The sequence below is a fragment of the Thalassophryne amazonica genome, chromosome 8 (assembly GCF_902500255.1).
Source record: "Thalassophryne amazonica chromosome 8, fThaAma1.1, whole genome shotgun sequence".
In the NCBI taxonomy this organism is placed as follows: Eukaryota; Metazoa; Chordata; class Actinopteri; order Batrachoidiformes; family Batrachoididae; genus Thalassophryne; species Thalassophryne amazonica.
In genome coordinates this window covers 65772966-65800466 of record NC_047110.1, presented here as the reverse complement: position 1 = coordinate 65800466, position 27501 = coordinate 65772966, and the positions used below count along the sequence as shown (strand labels likewise).

General features: G+C 41.9%; 1 protein-coding gene across 1 annotated transcript in view; it reads right to left on the bottom strand.

Moving 5' to 3' along the window:
- The window catches only part of sema4ba (sema domain, immunoglobulin domain (Ig), transmembrane domain (TM) and short cytoplasmic domain, (semaphorin) 4Ba), a 113522-nt gene that overhangs the window by 46860 nt on the left and 39161 nt on the right, over positions 1–27501 (bottom strand). Inside the window, exon 2 of the mRNA XM_034176530.1 lies at positions 21292–21664. Coding sequence (XP_034032421.1) covers positions 21292–21409 — 118 coding nt within the window. The 5' untranslated portion in view covers positions 21410–21664. The remainder of the gene's footprint in view (positions 1–21291; positions 21665–27501) is intronic.

Here is a 27501-nt window from a genome sequence, read left to right as displayed (position 1 = left end):
GTGGCAGGTGATAAAACAGATAAATATACAGATACAGTAGTGTTCAGAATAATAATAATAGGCTATGAAATTGGGCTATTAGTAAAAAAAAAAGTAGAAAAGGGGGTGTTCACAATAATAGTAGTGTGGCATTCAGTCAGTGAGTTCGTCAATTTTGTGGAAGAAACAGGTGTGAATCAGGTGCCCTATTTAAGGATGAAGCCAGCACCTGTTGAACATGCTTTTCTCTTTGAAAGCCTGAGGAAAATGGGACGTTCTAGACATTGTTCAGAAGAATAGCGTAGTTTGATTAAAAAGTTGATTGGAGAGGGGAAAACGTATACGCATGTGCAAAAAATGATAGGCTGTTCATCTACAATGATCTCCAATGCTTTAAAATGAAAAAACAAAACAAAAACAGAGACACGTGGAAGAAAACAGAAAACAACCATCAAAATGGATAGAAGAATAACCAGAATGGCAAAGGCTCACCCATTGATCAGCTCCAGGATGATCAAAGACAGTCTGGAGGTACCTGTAAGTGCTGTGACAGTTAGAAGATGCCTGTGTGAAGCTAATTTATTTGCAAGAATCCCCACAAAGGCCCTCTGTTAAATAAAAGACATGTGCAGAAGAGGTTACAATTTGCCAAAGAACACATCAACTGGCCTAAGGAGAAATGGAGGAATATTTTGTGGACTGATGAGAGTAAAATTGTTGTTTTTGGGTCCAAGGGCCGCAGACAGTTTGTGAGACGACCCCCAAACTCTGAATTCAAGCCACAGTTCACAGTGAAAACAGTGAAGCATGGTGGTGCAAGCATCATGATATGGGCATGTTTCTCCTACTATGGTGTTGGGCCTATATATCGCATACCAGGTATCATGGATCAGTTTGGATATGTCAAAATACTTGAAGAGGTCATATTGCCTTATGCTGAAGAGGACATGCCCTTGAAATGGGTGTTTCAACAAGACAATGACCCCAAGCACACTAGTAAACCAGCAAAATCTTGGTTCCAAACCAACAAAATTAATGTTTTGGAGTGGCCTGCCCAATCCCCGGACCTAAATCCAATTGAGAACTTGTGGGGTGACATCAAAAAAGCTATTTCTGGAGCAAAACCAAGAAATGTGAATGAATTGTGGAATGTTGTTCAAGAATCTTGGAGTGGAATAACAGCTGAAAGGTGCCAAAAGTTGGTTGACTCCATGCCTCGCAGATGTGAAGAAATCATGAAAAACTGTGGTTATACAACTAAACACTAGTTTAGTGATTCACAGGATTGCTAAAAAAGCAGTTTGAACATAACAGTTTTGAGTTTGTAGCGTCAACAGCAGATGCTACTATTATTGTGAACACCCCCTTTTCTACTTTTTTTTTACTAATAGCCCAATTTCATAGCCTTAAGAGTGTGCATATCATGAATGCTTGGTCTTGTTGGATTTGTGAGAATCTACTGAATCTACTGGTACCTTGTTTCCCATGTAACAATAAGAAATATACTCAAAACCTGGATTAATCTTTTTAGTCACATAGCACTACCATTATTCTGAACACTACTGTAGATAGATAGATAGATAGATAGATAGATAGATAGCTTTTATTGTCATTGTCATTACAACGACGAGATTTCCGCACTCAAATTCCACATACAAACAGCAATTAATCTACAATTATTACTTGTTTACCGTAATAATGGCACACATCAGAATTAGGACAACACATATACATTTGACACTGTTTATGTGCACTAAACGTGAAACAGTCCGTTTTCCAATTGAGGCGATGTGAGTGTGTTGGTAGCCGCTGGAACTGTCAAGTCGCGCCGCCTGCCAGCTTGGGAAGAACGGGGGCCTGCCGCGGGGGGGGGGGGGGGGCAGCTGAAAAACACTTTTTAACAGTTCCACTTGAACAGCCAAATCCCAATTATGAATTAAGAATATTCCCAATTATGAATTAAGAATATTCACCGGCCTCCGAAACCTTCAGCTTCAACTGCAAGGCACGCATCAGCTCCAAGGTGTCATCCAATTTGCGTCTGAGTTCAAGAGTCAACAAAGTCTGAGAATGCACTGCCTTGCCAACCTCGTTAATCATGACGGAAAAGCGAGGGCCTGTGGTTCTTGATGCCGCCGTCTTGCCAATTTTCCGGTAGATCAGGGCATCACATAAGCCAAAAAGTACCAGCCCTGCTGCCATGAGACCAAAAATGAATAAATCCTCGACATCCTCAACAGAGAAAGGCGCCAAGCATGCCACACACCAGGAACTCCAGGAGTGCAGGACATAGCCCGCAGGATACGTTCCACCTTCTTGTAGAAAAATGGTGTCAATAGCGTTCAGAGACCAGCTGATCAATTCCATGGTTAATCCAATAGTAGTCCGATACATCCAGAATCCAATATAGTTTTTGAGGAATTCACAGCCTGGTGAAGTAGGGACTTGAAGGTCAAAAGCAGAGAGATAAGGGAGAGTGGAGGAGATGTGACCTGTTGTGTGGGCCGCTGAAGAGGAGGTACTGCTGGCCCACCACCACCAGAGGGCGCCCTGCGTGGAGTGCGGGCTCCAGGCACTAGGGGGCGCTGCCGCATTGCAGGAGCAGCCAGAGTGACAGCTGTCACCCCTCACCTGCGACAGCTGTCATCAATCATCGGATCTGCAGGGGCATATCAGCAGGACGGCATCTCCACCTCATTGCCGAGATATCACTCTACCAAAGAGGTAACGTTCTCAGCCGATTCTATTGTCTTTCTGACAGTAATACTTTGTTGCTTGTGTGCAGACAGTGAGTAGTACAGCTGGAGACTGTATCGGACTTTTTGGATAAGTACTCACATTCTTACACTACAGTATTTTTCTGACGAGAGGTGGAGGTGGTGTTTCCACCCTACGTGTTGCTGGGTGCTGCCGCACCCACACCTTACTGTTTCTGTTCCTCGCCAGCAGTACCGGATCCGACGAGCGGAGGCAGTGGCCACCTGGGAGTTCGGGACTTGGCGGCTCCAGTATTCCCGGGGTTCGGTGGCGGAGGAAATCGAGTGGTTCCGGTTCGACTTGAACAGACGTCTCCTATCTTCGAGCCTGCCCACACGACACCGTTGACATTTGGCTTATTTCGACATTGTAATCAGTTGTGTGTGTTGTGCGTGTTTCACAACAGTAAAGCTTTGTTATTTGACTTCCTCCATTGCCCGTTCATTTGCGCCCCCTGTTGTGGGTCCGTGTTCCTACACTTTCCCAACAGTGACCGCCCTGTTTGAACTTTACTCAGTTCAGAATTTGTTAATACTATCATACTGGTTCAGAGCAGGAAATTTATGCTATGCTATTTATGCTATGCTCAAAACAGCTGATTTCTTCTGGACTTCACCGATGCTGCATTTGCTGCTTCTGTATGTGGTACTGCACCCAGTGGTGAACAAAAAGCAAGGTAGTGCCAGTGTGCTGCAGCAAAGTAGCAAAAACTTAAAGAAGATCCCTGGTTTTTCATGAAATATGTATTTGAATGTAAGCAATACCACTTTTGGCTTATTCTAATTTATCATGGAGATTGAAGGTCTACATTCAGTAAGGAGTTATACTAGATTGCATTGTATCACACCAAAACAAATCCATTGAATGATATAGTTCCACAATAAAAAGTATCATTCCTGAATCATATCATAGCCCATGCATCTTGATATGCATAGTTTTATTTTGCACATCCTTGCCCCTTAGAGTCCAATGTCTGACATAATATAAATAGGATCATAGCAGAAAGCAAAAGACTTGCATTATAACTTGCAACAACATTTAACAAATCTGAGCTTTTTAAATTTATCAGTAAATGACTATCCAAACTCCAATCACAACTACAAAAATCACACTAGCAGTTACACTTTCACTGAAAATAATTGAGTGCTCACAGATTCTTTGATAAATATTCTATTTTGCTTTTTCTGTGGTGAGAGTGCAACAAAGTGCTGCAAGACAGGAAACCACAGTGCTGACATTCATCCCACCGGGTCACTGTCAGGGTTACGGCAGAGGAAAAACAACAGTGTCGCATTGTCCGATGACATCAAGATAAAAAACAGGCCACATGAGAGTGCTAATTAAGTTATCCCAAGTCGTTTAACATTGCTATTCAGAGACACTGAAAGATATGGGAAGCCAAAGGACACATGCAAAATGTTTGGAATGTATCAAGGCTAACTGCCAATTTGCCAAGAGATTCATTAGATGTGCTGTGAGTATGCTGGTTATTGGCACCTCTGGAGCTGATTCACATCATCAGGACATCATTCCTACTGATCACGGACAATCTGAACACAACTCTGGAAAAAAAGAGGTTAAACTTCAGAGAACAAGAGTGATTATCTGCATATAGACCCCTTGCAGTCACATGACCCTGCCACTTCCCGGCTACTCCCCGTCGCTATATTGCCGGTCATGCGCAGTGCTCCCAGGATTATTTACACAAGAAACAACGTACGTACTGTGAAGTGTGAGGCAAGCTTAGAGATAAACTCATCATGTCCAAACCTGATAGTGGAGTAAGCGAACATACCGGGCATCTTTCTGGCGCTGAATTAGAGCGGTACAAGGACAAAATTGGAATTCTGGATTTTTGTGACCCGTACACAGCACCGGGCGTGTTATTTTGTTTGTTGGCTGCACCTGAAGCGACAATGCAGGTCTTGGAGTTCCACGGCATCATGGTGTACCTTCTGAAGAACCCTTCACCATACACCTTACAAAAAAATTTGGCATCTCTTCACTGGCTTCCTGTCCCGGTGAGATCAGATTTTATAGTTCTGCTACAACCCCTGGCAATAATTATGGACTCACCGGCCTCGGAGGATTTTTCATTCAGTTGTTTCATTTTGTAGAAAAAAAGCAGATCACAGACATGACACAAAACTAAAGTCATTTCAAATGGCAACTTTCTGGCTTTAAGAAACACTATAAGAAATCAGGAAAAATAATTGTGGCAGTCAGTAACGGTTACTTTTTTAGACCAAGCAGAGGAAAAAAAATATGGACTCACTCAATTCTGAGGAATAAATTATGGAATCACCCTGTAAATTTTCATCCCCAAAACTAACACCTGCATCATATCAGATCTGCTCGTTATTCTGCATCTAAAAAGGAGTGATCACACCTTGGAGAGCTGTTGCACCAAGTGGACTGACATGAATCATGGCTCCAACACGAGAGATGTCAATTGAAACAAAGGAGAGGATTATCAAACTCTTAAAAGAGGGTAAATCATCACGCAATGTTGCAAAAGATGTTGGTTGTTCACAGTCAGCTGTGTCTAAACTCTGGACCAAATACAAACAACATGGGAAGGTTGTTAAAGGCAAACATACTGGTAGACCAAGGAAGACATCAAAGCTTCAAGACAGAAAACTTAAAGCAATATGTCTCAAAAATCGAAAATGCACAACAAAACAAATGAGGAACGAATGGGAGGAAACTGGGGTCAATGTCTGTGACAGAACTGTAAGAAACCGCCTAAAGGAAATGGGATTTACATACAGAAAAGCTAAACAAAAGCCATCATTAACACCTAAACAGAAAAAAACAAGGTTACAATGGGCTAAGGAAAAGCAATCGTGGACTGTGGATGACTGGATGAAAGTCATATTCAGTGATGAATCTCGAATCTGCATTGGGCAAGGTGATGATGCTGGAACGTTTGTTTGGTGCCGTTCCAATGAGATTTATAAAGATGACTGCCTGAAGAGAACATGTAAATTTCCACAGTCATTGATATGGGGCTGCATGTCAGGTAAAGGCACTGGGGAGATGGCTGTCATTACATCATCAATAAATGCACAAGTTTACGTTGATATTTTGGACACTTTTCTTATCCCATCAATTGAAAGGATGTTTGGGGATGATGAAATAATTTTTCAAGATGATAATGCATCTTGCCATAGAGCAAAAACTGTGAAAACATTCCTTGCAAAAAGACACATAGGGTCAATGTCATGGCCTGCAAATAGTCCGGATCTTAATCCAATTGAAAAACTTTGGTGGAAGTTGAAGAAAATGGTCCATGACAAAGCTCCAACCTGCAAAGCTGATCTGGCAACAGCAATCAGAGAAAGTTGGAGCCAGATTGATGAAGAGTACTGTTTGTCACTCATTAAGTCCATGCCTCAGAGACTGCAAGCTGTTATAAAAGCCAGAGGTGGTGCAACAAAATACTAGTGATGTGTTGGAGTGTTTTTGTTTTTCATGATTCCATAATTTTTTCCTCAGAATTGAGTCCATATTTTTTTCCCTCTGCTTGATCTAAAAAAGTAACCGTTACTGACTGCCACAATTTTTTTTCCTGATTTCTTATGGTGTTTCTTAAAGCCAGAAAGTTGCCATTTGAAATGACTTTAGTTTTATGTCATGTCTGTGATCTGCTTTTTTTCTACAAAATTAAACAACTGAATGAACATCCTCCGAGGCCGGTGATTCCATAATTTTTGCCAGGGGTTGTACTAGCCCTACGTACTGGCCCGGGCTCCGTGTTCTCAAGGTGCAGGACTACTTTGTGTCCCTAGGGTGAATAAAAAGTCTGCAGGTTGTAGAGCTTTCTCTTATCGTGCCCCTGTTCTTTGGAATGATCTCCCTGCGACAATAAATCAGATTATGTAGAGACTTTCAAATCCAGACTGAAGACGCACTTATTTTCCCTTTCGTATGGCTAGCATACTGGTATACTATGTTACTATGGTTTTTACTCTTTTAATTCATTTTATTAGGAAACAGAGTGGCCCGCGGCCTCAACTTTATCTAAATTCTGGGTCTTTTAGTGAAGCTTAGTGCTAGTGGCCAGCAGTCACCTTAGTATTTCCTTTGTTTTTCTTGTTGCTTAATGCTGACAAATTATACTGTATTTGTTGTCTTTCTGATGCCTGATTCTGTTTTTCTTTTTTCTCTGTTTAAGGTGCGGCTCCACCCAGAGATGGGTGTTGTGTCTGTTTTCTGTTTCTGTACCCTCCAGTCCTGCGCACCAGCAACATTTCCTGCATTTTCGTTTTGTGAACTGTTCTGTAAATTGTGTCAGTAGCATGAGGGTCACCCCTTTGAGTCTGGTATGCTTGAGGTTTCTTCCTCAAATCATCAGAGGGAGTTTTTCCTTACCATTGTCGCCTGTGTGCTTACTCTGAGGGTTGGTAAGGTTAGACCTTACTTGTGTGAAGTGCCTTGAGGCAACTTTGTTGTGATTTGGCGCTATTTAAATGAAAATAAATTTGAAAAAAAAAGGAAATAAATTGAATTGAAAAAATTGAATTTTGTGTTCGTTACTGTGGGATTGTGGGGCAAAATCCAGCGCTTTGTGTCCACTGGAATCCTGTATAAGCTTACAGTGAACTGCACAACAAATCTCTGGCATTGTGTAATAGTGGAAAAAAAATTATGAAAAACAGAGGAAAGATGAGTTGAAATGGCTTGTTTACACAGCCAAGTGTATTGTGAGCAGATAAACTTGACCTTGCACCGCCCTGCATGAGACCTATGACATCATGTGCTAAGCCTCTATACTGTAAATGGCGAAGGAAGAAAAAAAAAAAGCCAGAGTAAATATTCCCACAGCAGATACAAGCAACAATTTATTTGGATACAAAATGATCATCATGTACGTCAACTCTAAAGGATCTCTTCCCAAGAAAAATGTTGACTGTAGAAACTGACAGTCAGAGAGCAATCTAAACTGACCCCGGCTTTACCGCAATAACAGCAACCAGCTGCTGCTTAATCAAGACCTCACACTGACCTTTTCCTCTGATGCGAATTGGGCTGGAACATCATAAACATGTGATAAGCTCACGCACAGCTTCTCCACGTTGTGTGCAGCAGTGCTGTGAGCTGCCGGGTCTGCGTGTTAGAGTGGAAGCAAAGAGCTGCTTCACTCTGACAACACAAACATATTCGTTTGATTTATTCTGCACTTCCTGGTGAATAAGATACGCAGAATCTCAGCAATGTAAGGATCGGCCATCCGTCTTCAAAAGATGGATTAAAAACAAGGACTCAATGGATGGTAGTATAGAATGAGACTGAGTACATGTCGTACAATGTTTTCCTGAGAATTTTTTCAGGCCCGGTGGTACTCTAAAATCTAAGTGAACGTATGTATATATTTGAGTCTGTATGTAGAATTCTGACCCCATGTGGAAGAGAGAAGATCCAAAATAAATTCAGGCTTGTGCACCCAATTCTTGTCTTTTAAACATCATTAATGATGTATAATGTACATTCATTTCACCTGGCAAAAAGGCATCATTAAAAGCCCCCAATTACTGTGACATTCATGCCCATGATGAGTGTATTTAAGCTGTATCAGCAATGATCCTGCTGTGAAACAAGTTATTAAGGAGTTATTAAGGAGTTTCAACAACATGAATGGTGAGAGAGCATTTCATCAAAAAAAAAAAAAAAGAATACACACGGCCACAAGCTGAGGTGGAGGTGAAGTCAGTTCATTTCAATTCAATTTATATATACTCGTATAGCGAAAAAAAATCACAACAAATCTGCCTCAAGGCACTTCACACGGGTAAGGACTAACTCTTACCAACCACATTGAGCAAGCACAAAGGGGACAGTGGGAAGGAAAACCTCCCTCTGGCATTTTTTAGGAAGAAACCTCAAGCAGACCAGACTCAGATGGGTGATCCACTGCTTAGACCATTCTAACAGTCATAAAGTCCTCCAAATAATGTCTGACTTTATTTTCTTTATGTTTTGTTTTACTCAACAAAATCTGTTTAGTCGATTTCACACTCTGACACCTGAGACTTTCTATTGGAAGCTCTGACTTCTCTGATGAGGTTCGCAGTAGGAGGTTTTAACACTGTGCTACAGTCAGCTGACTGCCAGAAAGATTAAATAATAATAATAATAATAATAATGATAATAATTAGACAATTTGTGTGCTTTCAGATGACTATAAAAATAACATTTACTCCACAGTGGACTGTTTGAGAAAATACTAGAATCAAAGAGTTCTGGATGTACTGAATTATTCATATCTAAATTAGTGCTTACTTGACCATATTTTTCATCGGTGTTATTAAACTATTTCTGGCCTGGCGAGGGTTCTTGTTAGACTGATGGCTTATAATACAGTAAGGGAAACACTGTAACATGACATTATAAAACAGGCTTCTGCTTAGGCTGCTGTAGGAACTGCTGATGGTTAAACAGTTTGCTGTTTTATATGTATGATTACAATTAAAATACCATACCTTTGCTGTCAGTGGTGTCTGCATTTTATTACTGACAGTCACTGAGAGGCGGTAACAGTTAGTCTGTGGTTTATCAGCATTTTTTAAAATGTTTTTTGAACATTTCCAAAACTGGTCATAACCCTGCACCTAAAGGCCCCTTCACACATAGTGCGAATATGTACAACTCGACACCCGTCGGAGCAGCTGGTATGTGTGCACCACGAAACATCGTGCCGATGGGCAGGTGTGCACGATGCTGGTGTGACGGTTCGTGCACGCGGGAACACAGTGCCACCAGCTGCACGATGTGATTACACATCGTGCAGCTGGTCTGAAGAAAAAATAAATAACCAATAAAAAAAATACATGCTGCGATGGTTTCGTGCACACGGAAACACAGTAGGTTTTCACCAGCAGCTGCTGAAAAAAAAAAAAAAGAACCCGCACCTTCCAAAAGCTCTGATTGCAGCCAGAAACTTTACCAAGTGAGCTCCCATCACTGTCCTGTAAAAGGTGCTGAACACTGCCTTATATCAGGAAGGATTAAAAAAAAAACAAAAAAAACGATGCACCACATAAAAACATTGCATTGTATTAAATCCCTCTCATCAAGCGGGCAATACAAATATGATCCGTCTGTTCCTCTGTAGATGACCCATGGTCACTGACGTACAGTCATGAAATCACATGAATGAGAAGCAGTTCGCTCATCTCATTCATGTCCACATCTGCTGAAGCATGTCCTGCCGACACGTGTGTCTTGTGGACAGTGCGCCGCAGGACACCGCGTCATGTGGAACAGAACTCACGTGGGTGACGTGACAGTCAGATCGCCTGCTGCGTGTTCTGATCTGTTGGTCCATTTCAACCTGGGGGCAGCCTGTCCACATGTGCACCGTGCACGCGCGCATGCTGCAGCCTGTCGCCACAGTGATATGTTTTTATTTTTTGTTCACCTGATGACCGTAAACAGACACATGCGCGTCACAGTGGTCAGTTGTTAGTCCATGTCCGTCCAAACACAGTACTGTCCAACTGGGATGTCCAGAATGACAGAACTCCATGACCGCTTCTGTCATAGCCACACCTCCTGTCAGTTCAGTGTACACACCAAAGCCACACTCGTGTGGGACTTAGACAAATTTCTCTGCAAGTATGACAGTGATTGTCTGCAGACCGTTGTCATGCCAAGAGTGCGAATGGCCACACATTTTCTAAATGCCATGCGAGCAGTGTCAGATGTTCGTGCGCGTCACCTGGAATTTGGGCTCACACAGAGCACACTCTGTCTTTCAGCTGCTGGTGTGTGCAAATAGCTGTAGCAACAGGTGTACGAGGCGTTGGAAGCAGCTACAAAATTACATGGTTTGCATACGATTCCTGCTTAATGCGCACTTAATGCGCAATTCGACCAAATTCGCACTATGCATGAAGGGGCCCTAAAGCTCCGTTTACACATAGACGGTAAGAGCTCCCGGAAGTGTCCCGGAAGAGTTTTTGGCCGTCTTAAGGATCAAACGCCGTTGTTAACGCCGGCACTAGGGGGCATGGCTTAGTTCCAGCTTTACTGGGAATCGTCGAAAAAATTATTCAACATGTCAAATAATTCCGGGAGCCCTCCCGGAGAATTCGCGTGACGACGGAGACAACGCGAACAACGGCGTTTGATACTTTTTAATCGCCGTTTCATCCTGCCCCTTCCTGTAGTGCCACAGTTTGCACCGCTGTAATTGGCGGCTGGCGTTGTATCCCTAACCAACGGCGTGTAAAACGGCGATAGAGCCCACATCGGCATCCTCAAGGGCGTTTTAACCGGCGACAGAGGCAGACAAAACGGTGGCGCCAGCGGACAGTACGCCGTTCTAAACGCCACCTCCCGGTTAACGGTGTTCCAAACGGCCGATAGGCGGCGGTCAGTATAAAAACGCTAGCGCGCTGCATGCAGGCCTCTCACTCGCGGCCAGCTCCAGATATTTTTGCAGAGAAGCTCCAGTATGCCTCCTAAAAGAAAATTGGCAGCGGCAAGGACTTACCAAGAGGTCTCGTTCAGAAGCAGAGGGGAGGCCTGTGGTGGAGACGGAGCAACACGTTGAGGAGGAGAAAAAGGAAGGAGAAGAAAAGACTGAGGATGATCTCCTTCCCCCTGCAGTGACAGAGGCATGTATCCCTGCTGCTTCAGCCTATTATACTCTGGGGGCGGTGCCTATATGCAGACGTTCCTGGAGTAACGCAGGATTTGCCTGGATAAATCCAGCGGTACACAGGGCATTATCGGCGGCAGCAGAACACCGCCGTTCTCACGCGCGTCCCAACCTGCGATTGTAAAGGATAGAACTGGGTATCAACCCCCGTTGCCTGACGTGTGCCGATGCTACGGCGTCAAAACGCCGCTTTATTCGGCGGATGTAGCGGCGTTTTATCCGCGTATTTGCGGCTAGTACGGCGGTCAAAACGCCGGCGAAATGCTCCGCCCCTTTCCACCGCGAAAACAGCCTAACTACCGCGAACTTCAGTCTACGTACTACCCACCGACAAAACCGTCTATGTGTAAACGGGGCTTAAGTAAGGAGATAGGAAGCAACTATTTTAGCTGTGGAAACTTACTATGCAAGCTGCTGATATTTTTGCCATTTTCAAAACTATTCATATAGTTTTTAATTCATGACAAAGTAACATTCACTTTTCCAGTGAATATTCCAGGCACTCAGTAAAGGAAAAAAAAGGTAATATTCCAACAGTAGGGGTGACAAAAAAAGTTAAAAATACATAAAATATGTAAAATATCATAAAATAGCTATCAATACACTGAGTTTTTCCATGTTATTTTAAATTAGATATGTACATTCACCATCTAATTTTATTGCTTTTTTAAATAGGTGAAAAATCTGCAAATTAAATGCCAAAGGAAAAAAGAAATCTGTAAAATTGCAGATTTGTTTTACATTGCATGCTCTCCCCAATCTAGCAATGTAAAAAAAAGAGAGTTGTCCTTTGGCCACACATCATGGCCAATTGGCCAGCCAGTGAGTGTAGAGTAGGGTATTTGTGTAGGCAAAAGTGAGCTCTCAGATGGAAAGATTAAGTTTGTTGTATTTTTGTTTTTGTCCACATGTAAAGACCTCTGTGGACTCATGCATTGTGCAGAACTGGAGACCGTGATAATAGCAGTCACAGACTTTCCCATGCTGGCGCACTGTCTTGGACTTTCTGCTTCACTTTGACACTTGGTTTACTGAAGTCCGGTTCAATATTCATAGCATGAAGAGCTTCTGTTCAGCCATATGGTGATGAAGAAGTGTTATCTCACTTGACACCACTGTCATTGTGAATGAATTAAGAGAAGCTGGTTCAGCTGGTGGAGACATGACAGCTATGGAATAATTAATTACTCCTGGCCCCTTAGCTCAATAATATCACGGCTGTAGGCATGCGTGATGTCTAACAGAGTGCTGAATAGATCAACAGGCAAAGACAGGAGACGTAAAGTGCTTATAAGTGTGCCTTTAGCGTTCTAACAAATCCACATGGTCTGCATTAAAGCCTGGAATAAAAGCAGAGAGAAAAGCAGATGCAGTCTCTATTCCCTAAACCCATGATCCATTCTGATAGACGCATAATGAGAGCCAGACAAGTGTTAACACTATAACACATACAAATCCCCATTCATTATTCATGGCAGATTACCCACTTCATTAAGGCAGACGCAGCGAGCGGGGGGGACAGAGCGACTGAGTCGGGGAAGGGGAAGAGAAGCCAGTCCACCAGATCAGGACCAGTCAAAACCGTGCCATCCATCAAAACCAACTCTCATCCGAACAGTACAGTAAGCAACAGAAACCTTGCAGAGTCTGGATGTTCCTGCTGGATAAAATTCAGATCTCTCAGGTCCTGTAAAGACGAGGAGACGACATGTAGCAGAGCTGGCATTAACATGTCAGACTCCAATGAAAAGCTCTCAGTGTGCTTCATTCCTCATCATCAGGGTGAAGCTCATTTTTCACAGCTCAGCACAAAGTGACTGTGAGGTTTTTACATCTGCCAAGGGAGCACTGTTGCCAGGTTTGCTCATCACAAGCGGCCTTTTTTTTTTTTTGTAAACTTGCTTTGGGTACAGTGTTTTGGGGCTGTTTCCAAAATGCATTTGCTTGTGTGTGAACCTACATCTGAGTCATCATCAAACTTCACCTACGTTATCAAATAACTTGCCAATATTGTAATGTTTTGCAAAAAGGCAATGGTTGTTTGAATTTCATTAATCCCCGCCATCAGAAATAGCTACATTGAATTGAGAATTTATAAAAGCACAACTAGCACATTTTTCCTTCCCAAAGGGGTGGGAAAATATTTAAAGTGATAATATAAAACAACTAACCAAAAACATTTTTTTGCAGTCTTCAAAGGTTTGGTAACTTTTCAAATTTTAAAAGTGTTTTGTGAATCCCCATCTCATGTAGGATGTTCACTAGTGTATTTTCTGTGTTCATGTTATGAGGTATTTCATTGCTTCTTGGCACCACAAATTATGGTCATGTATTTGACACTTTGTTGTATTTATACAGATTATAATTATTATTTTTTAGCAAGACTTCTCAAAAGACTGTTTAATTGCATTTTTTAAGTGGGAGGGCATGTTATGAGATTGGGCATTTTGTGGTATTTCTGGCCAAGGGGGTGGGGGATGGGGGGCAATACACAAGGATCTGGAGGGAGTGAAAGCAGGCATTTAGGATACAGTGAAATGCAGCCTCTGTGTATACACCGTAATAAAGTAAAATTAGTAGACGGGTCAAAATGCATAGAACACTGCCACCTACTGGATGGCAGTGTGAATAGCACCCAAATATCACACGGTCGCTATTTGTTGTGCTGAATCACACTTAAACAGAATTTTCAGTTTTGCAAATGCCTTTTTTTTTTACAAATAAAAAAATGACATATTTACAAATACAAATTTATTTGTACAAACCAGCACACACGTTACAGTAGCTTGTGTGTTGCTTTTTTTTTTTTTTTTTTTTTACAAATAAATAAACCAACCAACCAGTGATGAGCGGAGGCTCATTTTCCCATAATGCCTTTTGGCATCTGCATGTGTTAATGCTCAAACCTTCAGAATTAGTGTATTACTTTAAAACTACAAGATATTTGTTATATTTTCACATTGTAAAAAATGACAGAGTTGACATTAATGTTGATAAACTATCCAGATTAATTTGGTTTATAAATCAAACCATAAGTCAAACTTGCTTTGCTTTTCATGTCTACTGCTACATGTCTGGGGCACTGTATGTTGAATGTAAACAACACTTCCTTACTGAAGACAGAAGCTCTGACTTGCTGTTTATGTTGGGTTTGTGGTCACCTTTGATTCTACTCAGAAGCGTCGGCGGTGCTTAAACTCAAAACTGGCTTGTCAGTAGCTGACAGTGTACTGGACTCAATACTAAAAGTTAGCAGTTAGCTGTAGCTTTTGCTAAATTTTTTAGTGGTTTATCGGTTTAGCGTCATAAAAGTTAACTTTTCAGTTAGCAGATTTGCGGTTATCAAAGCTACCTTTTTGGTTAGTTGTGCCCACCACTGTTAAATGGTAAACAGTGACCTAAAGTGACAGCAAGATGTTTTCGGTACTTCAGTCTCTTTGCAGGATCCTTGGGAACCACTGTTCCTTAGGGAGACTCAGATGAGGAGTGTCGCTTAAGCCCCGTTTACACATAGAGGGTTTTGTCAGCAGGTAGTACGTAGACCGAAGTTCGCGGTAGTTCCGGCTGTTTTCGCGGTGGAAAGGGGTGGAGCATTTCGCCGGCGTTTTGACCACCATACTAGCCACAAATACGCGGATAAAATGCCTCCAACTCCACCGAATAAAGTGGCGTTTTGACGCCGTAGCATCCGGCACACGTCAGGCAATGGGGTTGATACCCAGTTCTATCCTTTACAAATGCAGGTTGGGACGCGCGTGAGAACGGCGGTGTTCTGCTGCCGCCGATAATGCCCTGTGTACCGCTGGATTTATCCAGGCAAATCCTGCGGTACTCCAGGAACTTTTGCATATAGGCACCGCCCCCAGAGTATAATAGGCTGAAGCCTCTGTCACTGCAGGGGGAGGGAGATCATAGTCAGCCTTTTCTTCTCCTTTCTTTTTCCCTCCTCAACGTGTTGCTCCGTCTCCACCACATGGCTACCCTCTGCTTCTGAACCCGACCTCTTGGTAAGTCCTTGCTGCTGTCAATTTTCTTTTAGGAGGCATACTGGAGCTTCTCTGCAAAAATATCTGGAGCTGGCCGCGAGTGAGAGGCCTGCATGCAGCGCGCTAGCGTTTTTATATTGACTGCCGCCTATCGGCCGTTTGGAACGCCGTTAACCAGGAGGTGGCGTTTAGAATGGCGTACTGTCCGCTAGTGCCACCGTTTTGTCTGCCTCTGTCGCCGGTTAAAACGCCCTTGAGGACGCCGATGTGGGCTCTATCGCCGTTTTACATGCCGTTGATTAGGGATACAATGCCGGCCGCCAATTACGGCAGTGTAAAATGCGGCACTACAGGAAGGGGCAGGATGAAATGGCGATTAAAAAGTATCAAACGCCGTTGTTCGCGTTGTCTCCGTCGTCATGCGAATTCTCCAGGAGCGCTCCCGGAATTATTCGACATGTTGAATAATTTTTTCGACGATTCCCGGTAAAGCCGGAACTAAGCCACGCCCCCTAGTGCTGGCATTAACAACGGCGTGTGATCCTTAAGACGGCCAAAAACTCTTCCGGGACGCTTCCGGGAACTCTTACCGTCTATGTGTAAACGGGGCTTTACACTGCAAGAGAACATCAGTGATGATATTTCGGCCATGTGTTGTTGCTTTCCCCTGGGCAAGACACAGCATTGTGCACTAGTGTTGAGGACCCAAACAACCAGACATGGCTATATTTCACCTGTCTGTGACAGACAGATAGTTATTTCAAGAGTTTGAGATCAACTGGTTATAATCTGCCTGGGTGGTTGCCATCCAACACCCAAGGTGATTTCATAGTGTTGTGGATGCTGCAATGTGCAGCACCAGTTCATGATCACAGACCTGACCTGACCTGTTTGAACTTCAACAAATCCTCTTGAGATAGTGTACATGCAAAAAGGCATTACATTTCTGCCACGGGACTTGCTGATTAGATATTTGCTTTAATGATCAATTCAACAGGTGTACCTAAAGAAGTGGCCACGGAGTGCCAGAAAGTGTGATAATGAAGATTCAGCAATGCAGAAATGCGCTGTGAGGGCCTTCTTTAATTTTGGAGCATCTGTACAACAGTGGAAAAAATAAAAATCCAATACTTTTGTTACATTGAGAAATTTCAAGAGGTTGCGCTACCTTTAGTAGAGTGCCAAGTTGCTTCCTCTGTGCCTGATAAATGGACACTCTTGTCGATTTCTCTCATCAGATCTGGCAACACTGCAGAATAGATTAGTAGGGCCTCAAAATTCATTGGAGTTTTGTGGCTTTGAGTTTTCTTTGATGCTGTAAGTAACTGTTATTACACCTGGGTTATTTCCTCAATGAACACTGGAGGAAAGCGTACAGCTTGTTGGTGTTACTGCAGGGAGTAACTGCACCCTTCACAGCATCAACAACATTACTAAACTACGCTCACACACATCTAAATAAAGGAACACTCCTGCAGCTAGACTGGATGCTGTAGTCGAGTGGGTTTTATGTGTTACATAATGGTGCGTTAACATGACACAGCACACCCTACAAACATATCTTTTCATCAGAACAGTGAGGCATGTGAAGGCTCGCTGTCTTTTCACTTAGTGATTGCTGGTGTGTGTTGTTGGGATACGCTCTGCTAGGCTGAGCTGCGAGCTTTGTCGACGCTGGCAGGTGAGAGAGATTAGTTTCGGTGGGTATAAAGCTCCGACATGAGAGAAGGTGCAAGCTCAGACAGGCAACACCTATGACCCGTTTGAATGCTTGCCAGGCTCAGAATTAGCCCAAATGTGGAAATTTAATCCACGCCAAATGAAGTTCACTGGCAGAGATCTGTCAAAGAAATCTGAGCTAATTTTTCTTGCCTTATGTTAAGACTCTAACGCTGCCTGAATATGACTAACGAACCTGCATTTCAATCATCGAAAGCGCACACTGATCTCATAAGCCACATTCTGTTTAGTTTTTCTCATAAATCCAGCTAAAACAAATTCAATCTGTCATTTCAAGTGCACTGCTACTTCATATGTATGAATCATGAATTAGAGTGCTCAAAGCGTGCTGTATGACCACAACATACAACACAACCTCCGGTGCTGAAAAATTAAGCCAATGTGGAAGTGGGAAATCTTGCAAATCTTTGAATGGCCACTTGAGGCTGGCTGCAAAGGTGAATCACCCCCCACAGAAGCCCATGTCAAAATCTCCAAGATTACAGCACAAATAAACATGTTTCCCACCTGGTACAAAAAAACCTGTTTTATTCTCTATAGCAACTTTTCCTGTTCATGACAGCTGGAAGATGGTAAATTTTTGTATAACCTATTAGTTTAAGCTATTTTAAGTCATAAAGTTATGGATAATTAGGAATGGGGTTACTTTGACGGACAGTTAAGTGTGAGCTTGTGCATCCAAACAACCACTAGCAGGCCCTGCTAACTGCTGTGTGCTCAAACGAGTTTGTCAGTTCTGAGCATTTTACTTCAAATATCTGCAGTAATATGGTTTACTATGCCCCTAACTGTATGAAACAGAACATTAAAGAAATCTATGCTCCAATATTTCTGTTGAGTGAAGATTTAGTATTATTTAATTTGCATGTTAGCGCCATTAGCACGAATGTATTGATAGTGGCGTGAGGTTATCTCCACTGTTCTCCAAGGTTATTGAGGCAAAAACAGAGGTAACTTTTAATACCTGCAACCAAACGCCCAAACATGAAAAGCACCGTCCTGCCCGCAAGGACACATACGTCAATAAAACAACCACACCAAGATTAGGCTGTTACCCTTAGGCCGGGTTCACACGGCAGGATAATTAGGCCGATATCGGCCCCGATCTTCCCCTTCCGACAATCTTAAGGACGCTCTGACAATCGTGATGACGCTAAAGATAATCTTATCAGATATTCCTGTTGTGTGTGGTGTATTAAGAGCGCTCTGATCTGCTCGGAAGGGCGTCAGGAGCGCTCCGATCGCAAATCGGGGATATTCAACATGTTGGATTTTTTTGGCCCGATATCACAGCGTGTGTTGTGTCCTCCGACCACAAACGTGCACACAGCCTGCTGAATGTGATGTGCAGCCAATCAGAAAGCGAGGTGACAGACAGACGGAGCAGAAAATAAAATCAAAACAGCTGTTCTGACTTACCAGAAAGTCCGGTGGTCGCGCTGTCTCCACTCCTTTAAAGAACGCCTTTTCTTTTTCTTTTTGTATCGTTTTCTCCCTCTGTTTTAAATAGTCCACAAAGTGTCTCCATTTGTTTACTCTGAAGACACGTTTAATCTTGAGAGATTTTGCGAGATTTGCTGTCTGAGCTGTGAATGTTTGTGTATGACATCTGTTCGAGTGTGGTGTTGTTGTCCTTACCGTGTGGCTGAACACCACACACTGTACGACCAGACCTGTTAGATCCATGATTTTTTATCTTCACGTGTGTGGTCTCTCAGGTTTTGGAAACCTAAAGATAATTTTAAGATCCTGTTGTGTGAACCAGGCTTTAGCTTGTTTGGCAACTCTTGGGCAACATATTCAGGCGTCATTCATCCCACCAGGGTCGCGCCAGTCTTGCTCATGCTCCATCTCTTTTTCGATGTATGGGGTGGCCAGCGTGGCAACAAAAGTCACCCCATTTGAACTTCAAACCACCTCTTAAGAAACCTTATGGGTGATGTCACAAAGGGTTTGTCCAGTATGTACTGCATACAATCTACAATCGCCACAGCCAATAGAACAGAAGCGGGAATAACAACAAAGATATTTTGAAGTTATTAAAGATGCTCAATGAAAATGTGCTTCAGTAATACAGTTCACCTTTCTGCAAACAAATGTAGACCGTAAAAGAGTAATACCTCTGAGAGTTTGTGGGGCCGTGTTTGACTGTCCTGGATAAGTCTCAGCACAATGGGTCGGTTCATTTTGTAATTATTTCTGACCTGTAGATACTTGACAGAACTACCCTCATGGAGCTGCCTTTCACAGAGCAGATTTAAAAGGATTTAGCATGGAAAGTGCAGACAAACACCAATCCGACTGTCTAAAACTGTTTTTTAGGTCTCACAATGCACACACTATGCATTTATTTTGTTTCAGTGGATACAGTTAATGAACTGAGAACTGCAAAATGACAGTTATAGAAAGAATCTTCAAACAGATTAAAGCTCAAGAGTAGAAAATCACACTTAAAAGAACAGTGCTGGTGTCTCTGACAGCTACCGTTGCTCTTGCAAGATGCATGCAATATTTTAACAATCAACATAATTCTTGAGTTATTTTAAGTTGACCAATGGCCTGCTGTAAGAACCGCGTAATTCTATTACAATCTCAGCTGTCTGCCTGGTTGTTAATTAATAGTCTGCCAAGTGTTGTGGCTCATGTCAAGGTTATTACAAAGCCTCGTTTGGAAGTTTAGATGCGCACAAATCTCACACCAACATAGATTAATAGAACAAACCTCAGCTGCGCTTTCTTAAACTAAAGTCACATCCACAAATCTAACCATGCAAAAAGTAGCTGCTAACTGCATTTGACCTACACGTGACCCGCACAACTGAAAACATTGTACTGATTAATAGTGTCAGTTTATGAGCAGGAAGCTCAGCAGGATAAGGAGATAGGATAATCAAACCCAGGTCATGCTTGATTCCCAGTCATGCTACTTGTGTCCTTGGACAAGACACTTGAATTACACTGTGTCAGTCCCCACAGCTTTAAATATGTACTGGCTTTGACAGGGGACATAACCTGTGTTGGACTGGCATCCCGTCCAGGCAGAATCGTAGACTTTTATCTGCTTCTCACTACGGAATTTGGGGATAAAAACCAGCCCCATGGGGCTAAAATTACTGATTATTACTATATTTATTAGCTTACTTTTGTGTGTTCAAGCTTGGTGAAAATGACATTTCTCAGGTCATTCCGTTTGACATGCACAACTAAACCATTAAAGTGATCATTACTTGAAGTTTTTTTTTCTAAATCTATATTAAAATAGTCAAGTGGCCTCTGTGTCCGTGTGTGCGCATGTGTGCTTCGACCACACAAAAACCAGGCAGAGTTGACATTTGCCGTTTGGCATGCTTATGTATTTTGGGTCAAGGATGAATGCTGTGAAAATGGAAAGTTGATGGGGCAAATATTTTTGGAGCAATTAGCAATTTTAACTAACCAATAAACAATGGATGCTGTGCTGCAATGCACCATGGGATTTCGGGGTTTTGAGGTTTTAAATGATATTGTGGTTTTTGTTAGTTTAACAGTGTTGTTGGTGTTATTGATTTATTGGGGTTTTTTTGTAGCTCAACTGGTTTTGTCAGTTTAGATAAGTCTCATGCTGTTTTTACCCTGAGTGACTTACGTTTCATGTTGGTACCATGAGTGAAATGTTTAGTGGTTTTAATGCCTTCAGCCACTATCTTTGTTTGTCAAATTAAAACCACTTGCTAACAGCAGCTGTGCATGTGTGCATGCATGCACAAATATCTCTCTTCCCTTAACTACTACTACTACTACTACTATTACTACTACTACTACTACTAAAGTGCTCAATAGCCTATGTCACTCCCCATATGTCAAATTATATATGTGCCAAGTTTGGGTCAATTCTGAGGTGCCGTTTGGACAGGACAGGTACGCACACACAAGATACACACCCACATCCACATCCACACCCACACACACAGTTGTCTCTTCGTATACAGAATAAAGATGGCAGTTTAATCACTGAAAGATGGACGTATGCACACAAGTACATCCACGTATGTAATGTGGCATACAACACGATGACAGTACTAACACATTTTTAAAAAGTGGGGATTAAACACTCAACTTTACACAAAACAGTTCCACACATGGTCAGTGAATACATCAGTAAAATGCCATGGTTGCTGTACTTACTGTAGGAGAAGGTGAGGCGCGGAGTAACATTGATTTCTGTGACAGCTGTATGAAAGCTTTCAACAATGAGGATCATGCAGACTGGGAGACAGAACCAAGCCATATTTATTGTCCACATGTCTCCTGAGGACCACCAGCCAAAGTTCAGGATTTGCCTTTCAGGGTTTGGCAGAATTCATGAAGGGCACCTTTGAAACGTCAGCTTCTTTACTGTCTTTCTTGTACGGTTATGAATTTGGTGTTTGGTCACACGTTCAATGTGATTGTAGATTTGGGCTGATGATCTTCAACCTTAGAACAATTATCTTTTGCTGCACAGTCTTCTCCCATCTGCCTTCATCTCAGTTTAACTGTGCGAGGTCTCAGGGGAAATCTGTTTAGACAAAAAGAACACCATTCAAATTAGTCCACTGCAAACCAACAGAGGCCAAAATTCAAGTGACTGCGTTGATTAGAGCAAACTACTGAAGCTATTTAATATTTTAATAGTGCTTAAAATAAGGACAAATTTCATTTTGTGATTTTTAAGATTCCATCCATAAATTCAAGTACATGTAAACATGAAAAAATGAACAGCAGAATGCTCAATACATGACCTAATTGTGTTGCAGGGTGCATTTCAACTCCGATTTTGATAAACACGTAGCAGAAGCCTTGGTGGCCACAAGACCTAGACTTTAGAAACTAACAATTGAGTTTGTTTCAGGCTACATTTACCCAATAATAAGATATTTCCTGCCATGAGCCCAGACATGTCCAGCAGGTGGCAGACAACATACATGTAAATTTAACCCAAAGAGGTTATTATGATTACTAGAGTCAGCACTCCCAATGGTGCCTACTATATGCGAATGTCCCTTCATGGACAGCAACAAGACACCTCCTAACAGGGCAAAATATTGACGAAGTGCCTGGATGTTAATGCATTTTCAATGCATACGTGAATGAACACACATATTGTTATGTTGATAAGAGTGAAACTCTGTGTATGACACCCTCTATTGAAGGCACTGACTGCTAACTTGATGCTTAACAACAGGCTGCTTTTATCAACACCCTGTTGCCAGCTGGCCACTGGTAAGATCAAAAATTTATAATAAGAACACCGTCAAAAAATTCCACCAATACTGAGTGAGGGGGAGACTATGGTCAGAGTCACGGCAACATCAGAGTCCTGGCTGAACCCAAGCTCCAGAGCATCAAGTGTGTCAAACAACAAGAACCAGCTTCGGTGGTGGGTCATATTGTTAGGATGGATGACAGCCGACTTCCCAAGTAGACCTTCTACTCCCAGCTGAGCAAAAGAAACGATCCAGAGGAGGGCAAGAGAAACACTACAAGGGACTCCTGAAGCACAACCTCAAGAGCTGACCTGGGAAGAACACAGGAGGGACCAAGCTAGCTGGTGAGCAATGATACACACGGCAGTGAAAGTCTTTGAAAAAATGCAGAGAAAAAACATAGAGGAGAACACAAAGAAGAGAGAGCAAGATCCAGAAAGGCAGAAGATTCCTGTAGCAACCACATGCAGTGTCTGTCTAAAAAAGTGCGCATCAAGACTGGGCCTGTTCAGTCATCGCTGGGTGCACCATCTCATCTGGCAATCGACCAAGAGGGTATCTTCCTCGCCACCAAGGGATTGCCACAATGATAATCCTGCTGTCCAATCACTTCAAAACAAACACTGCAAATGAACATAGAAAAGTCTATAAAAGTGAATAACGAAGCCGTATAAAGCGGTGTTTAATTTGTGAAAAGGTACGAAATAATGTTTAATATTGGAAGCTATTACGATTTATAGATAGTGGTTTGTCATGTGGTAAATGGTGGCTGTATCGCTGCTAAAGGCACTTTGCAGTGATGCCCCCCCCCACACACACACACACTCACACACACTCACCGACCTCAGCATACTGCCCTGCAAGGCACTCAAATGCATAGCAGGGGCAACTTGGGGACTAAGGACCTTGCCCAAGAGACCTTAATGATTTTTCCCAGTCTGACGGAATTTCGAAACAAGGAGCTGCAGGCCAACAGGGGATGTGAAGAATGATACATTTACAGACTAACATCTGACAAACCACCTTACACTCCTCAATGATACGAGCAAGGCTCGCTCTATTATAGACGAAGGCACAAACCGGAAATGGCACAAAAAATCTCCGCAGTGGGGAAAAAGCAACAATCCGTTGTATAAAAAGCCGACGGTAGACGAACATAGACATTATAAAAAGGAGTAGACGCCGCATTGATTGCTGTGGCGCAAGAAATGCAGCCGCCATTTTGGAGCGGTTATCGTAGTGATTCTATCACAAGGCACAGTGAAGGTCTAATTTTATAATCTTATTTTCTTTTTTAATCTTTCGAACATAATATGTGTGAAATACCAAATGGTCCAATACTTTTGGAGGGCACAGTATCCTAAGCTTATGATGAGTGCACAATGAGTGTGGTATTATTACTGTTTTTTTAAGAATGTTCAATTTTCACTGTTGCTGCACTTTGTGTGAAATCATAGTCATATGTTATATCATATTGATATGAGAAATTGCAATATGATAATTTGGCCATATTGTAGGCAAAAAAGAAAAAATGCTTAAAAAGCTTAAAAAGCCCCAGAAGCTGAAAGGCAAATAAATAAATAAATAAATAAATGAAAAAGCAGGGAGTCTGGGGGGAGCTGAAAGGTTTTAGCCATTCTCATGCTTCAACGAAGCATTTACTGAAAAATGTCTGAAGGACCTAAATCACATGGTGAGATGCTGAAGAGCTTCACTCATCATGCCCGCAACATATACATATTAATTCATATAAAATTAAAATAATATCCACATGTCCATAAACTACAAACACAGTACCTCTTCTTTTACTCATGGCACCAGAGTGAAACTTTGCAAGCCCTTTCTTGCAAAATTCAACTCTCAAAAACAGTACAAAGGTGTGTCACTCAGGTTAATGGCTCATATTACAGGAATTACCAGAATTGCTGTCACACTTTTCTATAGCTGAACTTTGTTCTACAACTGGTGTCAATAAATGATGTGTATGTGTTATAACAACTAATCTTGCAAAATAAATATATGTAGATTAAAGTGCTTCAAACAATGAAAGCTAGTTAAATGTTTGCATGGAGCCACTGTTTCAGTTCTTCCCAAATCAATACAGAGCACCACCATTTAATTTTAGCTGCTTTTCTAGTTTAAGAGTTGATCTTGGCCACAACGTTTACAGCAATTCTCATAAAAATATTAGTACAAAGCCACAGGACAGTTATTATACCCTTAATTGACTTATGGTTTGGATTACTGATGTTGATGAACAGAAATGTGAAGGGAAATTCAATACACACCTCCCAGTTCCATCTGCAAACACACCACTACAGTGGAACACCTCATTAGATATAGTATATCTACAGTAAGTGTGAGATTCAGTTTCATTTGAAGTGTGTCAGTCAATAGAAAAACGGAGTTGGTGAAATGATTCCTCACTTCTATCAAGGGACTCCAGACTCTTACTCAATAAAAAGTCTGACAGTTGTTACAGACAAATCGGAGCTGTGTGACATTTGGAAGAGCAGTGAGGTCCCGAAAAAGAGCAGAGAAGAAGGCTTTTTCCTTACTGTAATAACTAGGGGTATCACAACACCAGTAAAATTACCCGATTCTGATGGCAGTAGCTCAAACAGGTTATAACAAATTTGAGACCACAATCAACACCCACCCACCACCCCCCAAAAAAACAGTTTAGTTTAAAAAAGAGGTTTACTGTTCAAACAATAAATATCCATTCATTTAAGCTTTAACTGAATAGTCACAAATGGCATTTACTATTAACAGTATTCAAAAAAGACAATAAATTCATAGCATCCTCTTATTTACAGTGCATCCGGAGTGTATTCACAGCGCTTCACTTTTTTCAACATTTTCTTATGTCACAGCCTTATTCCAAAATGGAGTAAATTCATTTTCCCTCAAAACTCTACTCACAACACCCCATAATGACAACATGAAAAAACTTGTTTTTTGAAATTTATTAAAAATAAAAAACTAAGAAGACACATGTACATAAGTATTCATACCTTTTCCTCAATACTTTGTTGATGCGCCGTTGGGAGCAATTACAGCCTCACGATTTCTTGAATACAACCCCAATTCCAATAAAGTTGGGATGTTGTGTAAAATGTAAATAAACACAATACAATGATTTCCAAATCCTCTTCAACCTATATTCAATTGAATACACCACAAAGACAAGATATTTAATGTTCAAACTGATAAACTTTATTGTTTTTGTGCAAATACCATCGCAGATGCTGGCTTTTAAACTTTGTGCTGGTAACAATCTGGGTGGTCTTTTTCCTCTTTTGTCCAGAGGACACAATGTCCATGATTTCAAAAACAATTTGAAATGTGGACTCATCAGACCACAGCACACTTTTCTACTTTGCGCCTGTCTATTTCAAATGAGCTCCGGCCCAGAGAAGGTGGTGGCGTTTCTGGATGTTGTTGATGTATGGCTTTCGCTTTGCATGGTAGAGTTTTAACTTGCACTTGTAGATGTAGTGACGAACTGTGTTAACTGACAATGTTTTTTTTTTTTTGAAGTGTTGCTGAGCCCACGTGGTAAGATCCTTCACACACTGAGTTTGGTTTTTAATGCAGTGCCGCCTGAAGGTCACGGGCATTCAATGGTGGTTTTCAGCCTTGCCACTTAAGTGTAGAAAGTTCTCCAGATTCTCTCAATCTTATGATTATATTATGGACTGTAGATGATGCAATCAATAATTCCCTTCCAATTTAACATTGAGAAACATTGTTCTTAAACTGTTGGACTATTTTTTTCACACAGTTGTGAAAAAGGGTGATCCTCACCCTATCTTTGCTTGAGAATGGCTGAGCCTTTTGGAGACGCTTCTTTTATACCCAATCATGACACTCACAATTAGTGTCCTCAGTTCCCAAACGCTTATTGAATGTTCTTAGAAGGAAAGGTGATGTAACACAGTGGTAAACATACCACTGTCCCAGGTTTTTTGAAATATGTTGCAGGCATCCATTTCAAAATGAGCAAATATTTGCACAAAAACAATAAGGTTTATCAGTTTGAACATTAAATATCTTGTCTTTGTGGTGTATTCAATTGAATATAGGTTGAAGAGGATTTGCAAATCATTGATTCTGTTTTTATTTACATTTCACACAATGTCCCAACTTCATTGGAATTGGGGTTGTATGATGCCACAAGCTTGGCGCACCTATCTTTGGGAAGAGTTGTCCTGAAGCCACCGCTTTGCCATCTTGGGTCATTGTCCTGCTGAAAGATGAACCGTCACCACAGTCTGACGTCAAGAGCACTCTGTAGCAGGTTTTCATCCAGGATGTCTCTGTTCATTGCTGCATTCATCTTTTCCTCAATCCTGATTACTCTCCCAGTTCCTGCCACTGAAAAACATCCCCACAGCATGATGCTGCCACCACCATGCTTCACTGTAGAGATGGTGCCTGGTTTCCTCCAAGCGACACTCATGCCAAAGAGTTCAATCTTTGTCTCATCAGACCACAGAATTTTATTTCTCATGGGAATCCTGCAGGTGCCTTTTGGCAAACTCCAGGCGGGCTGCCATGTGCCTTTTACTAAGGAGTGGCTTCCCTCTGGCCACTCTACCATACAGGCCCGGACTCTGCATTCTTAGGGTGCAGGACTACTTTGTGTCCCTAGGGTGAATAAAAAGTCTGCGGGTCACAGAGCTTTCTCTTATCGTGTGCCTGCTTTGTGGAATGATCTCCCTGTGTCGATAAAACAGTCAGATTCTGTGGAGATTTTCAAGTCCAGACGCACTCATTTTTCCCTTTCGTATGGCTAGCGTACTGGCATAGTATGCTACTATGCTTTTTCGCCTTTTAAATTCATTTTATTAGGAAACAGGGTGTGCCACAGCCTCAACTTTATCTAAAGTCTGGGTCTTTTAGTGAATCTCAGGGCTAGTGGACGGCAATCACCTTTCTTCTGTTTTTCTTGTTGCTTAATGCTGACAAATTATACTGTATTTGTTGTCTTGTTGTTTTGTTGTTTGAGGTGCGGCTCCATCCAGAGATGGGTGTGGTTTCTACTTCTGCAACGCTCCCGTCCTGTGCACTGGTAAAAATTCCTGCATATTCGTTTTGTAAAATGTTTTGTCAATTGTGTTGCTAGCATGGCCCAACCAGAGGG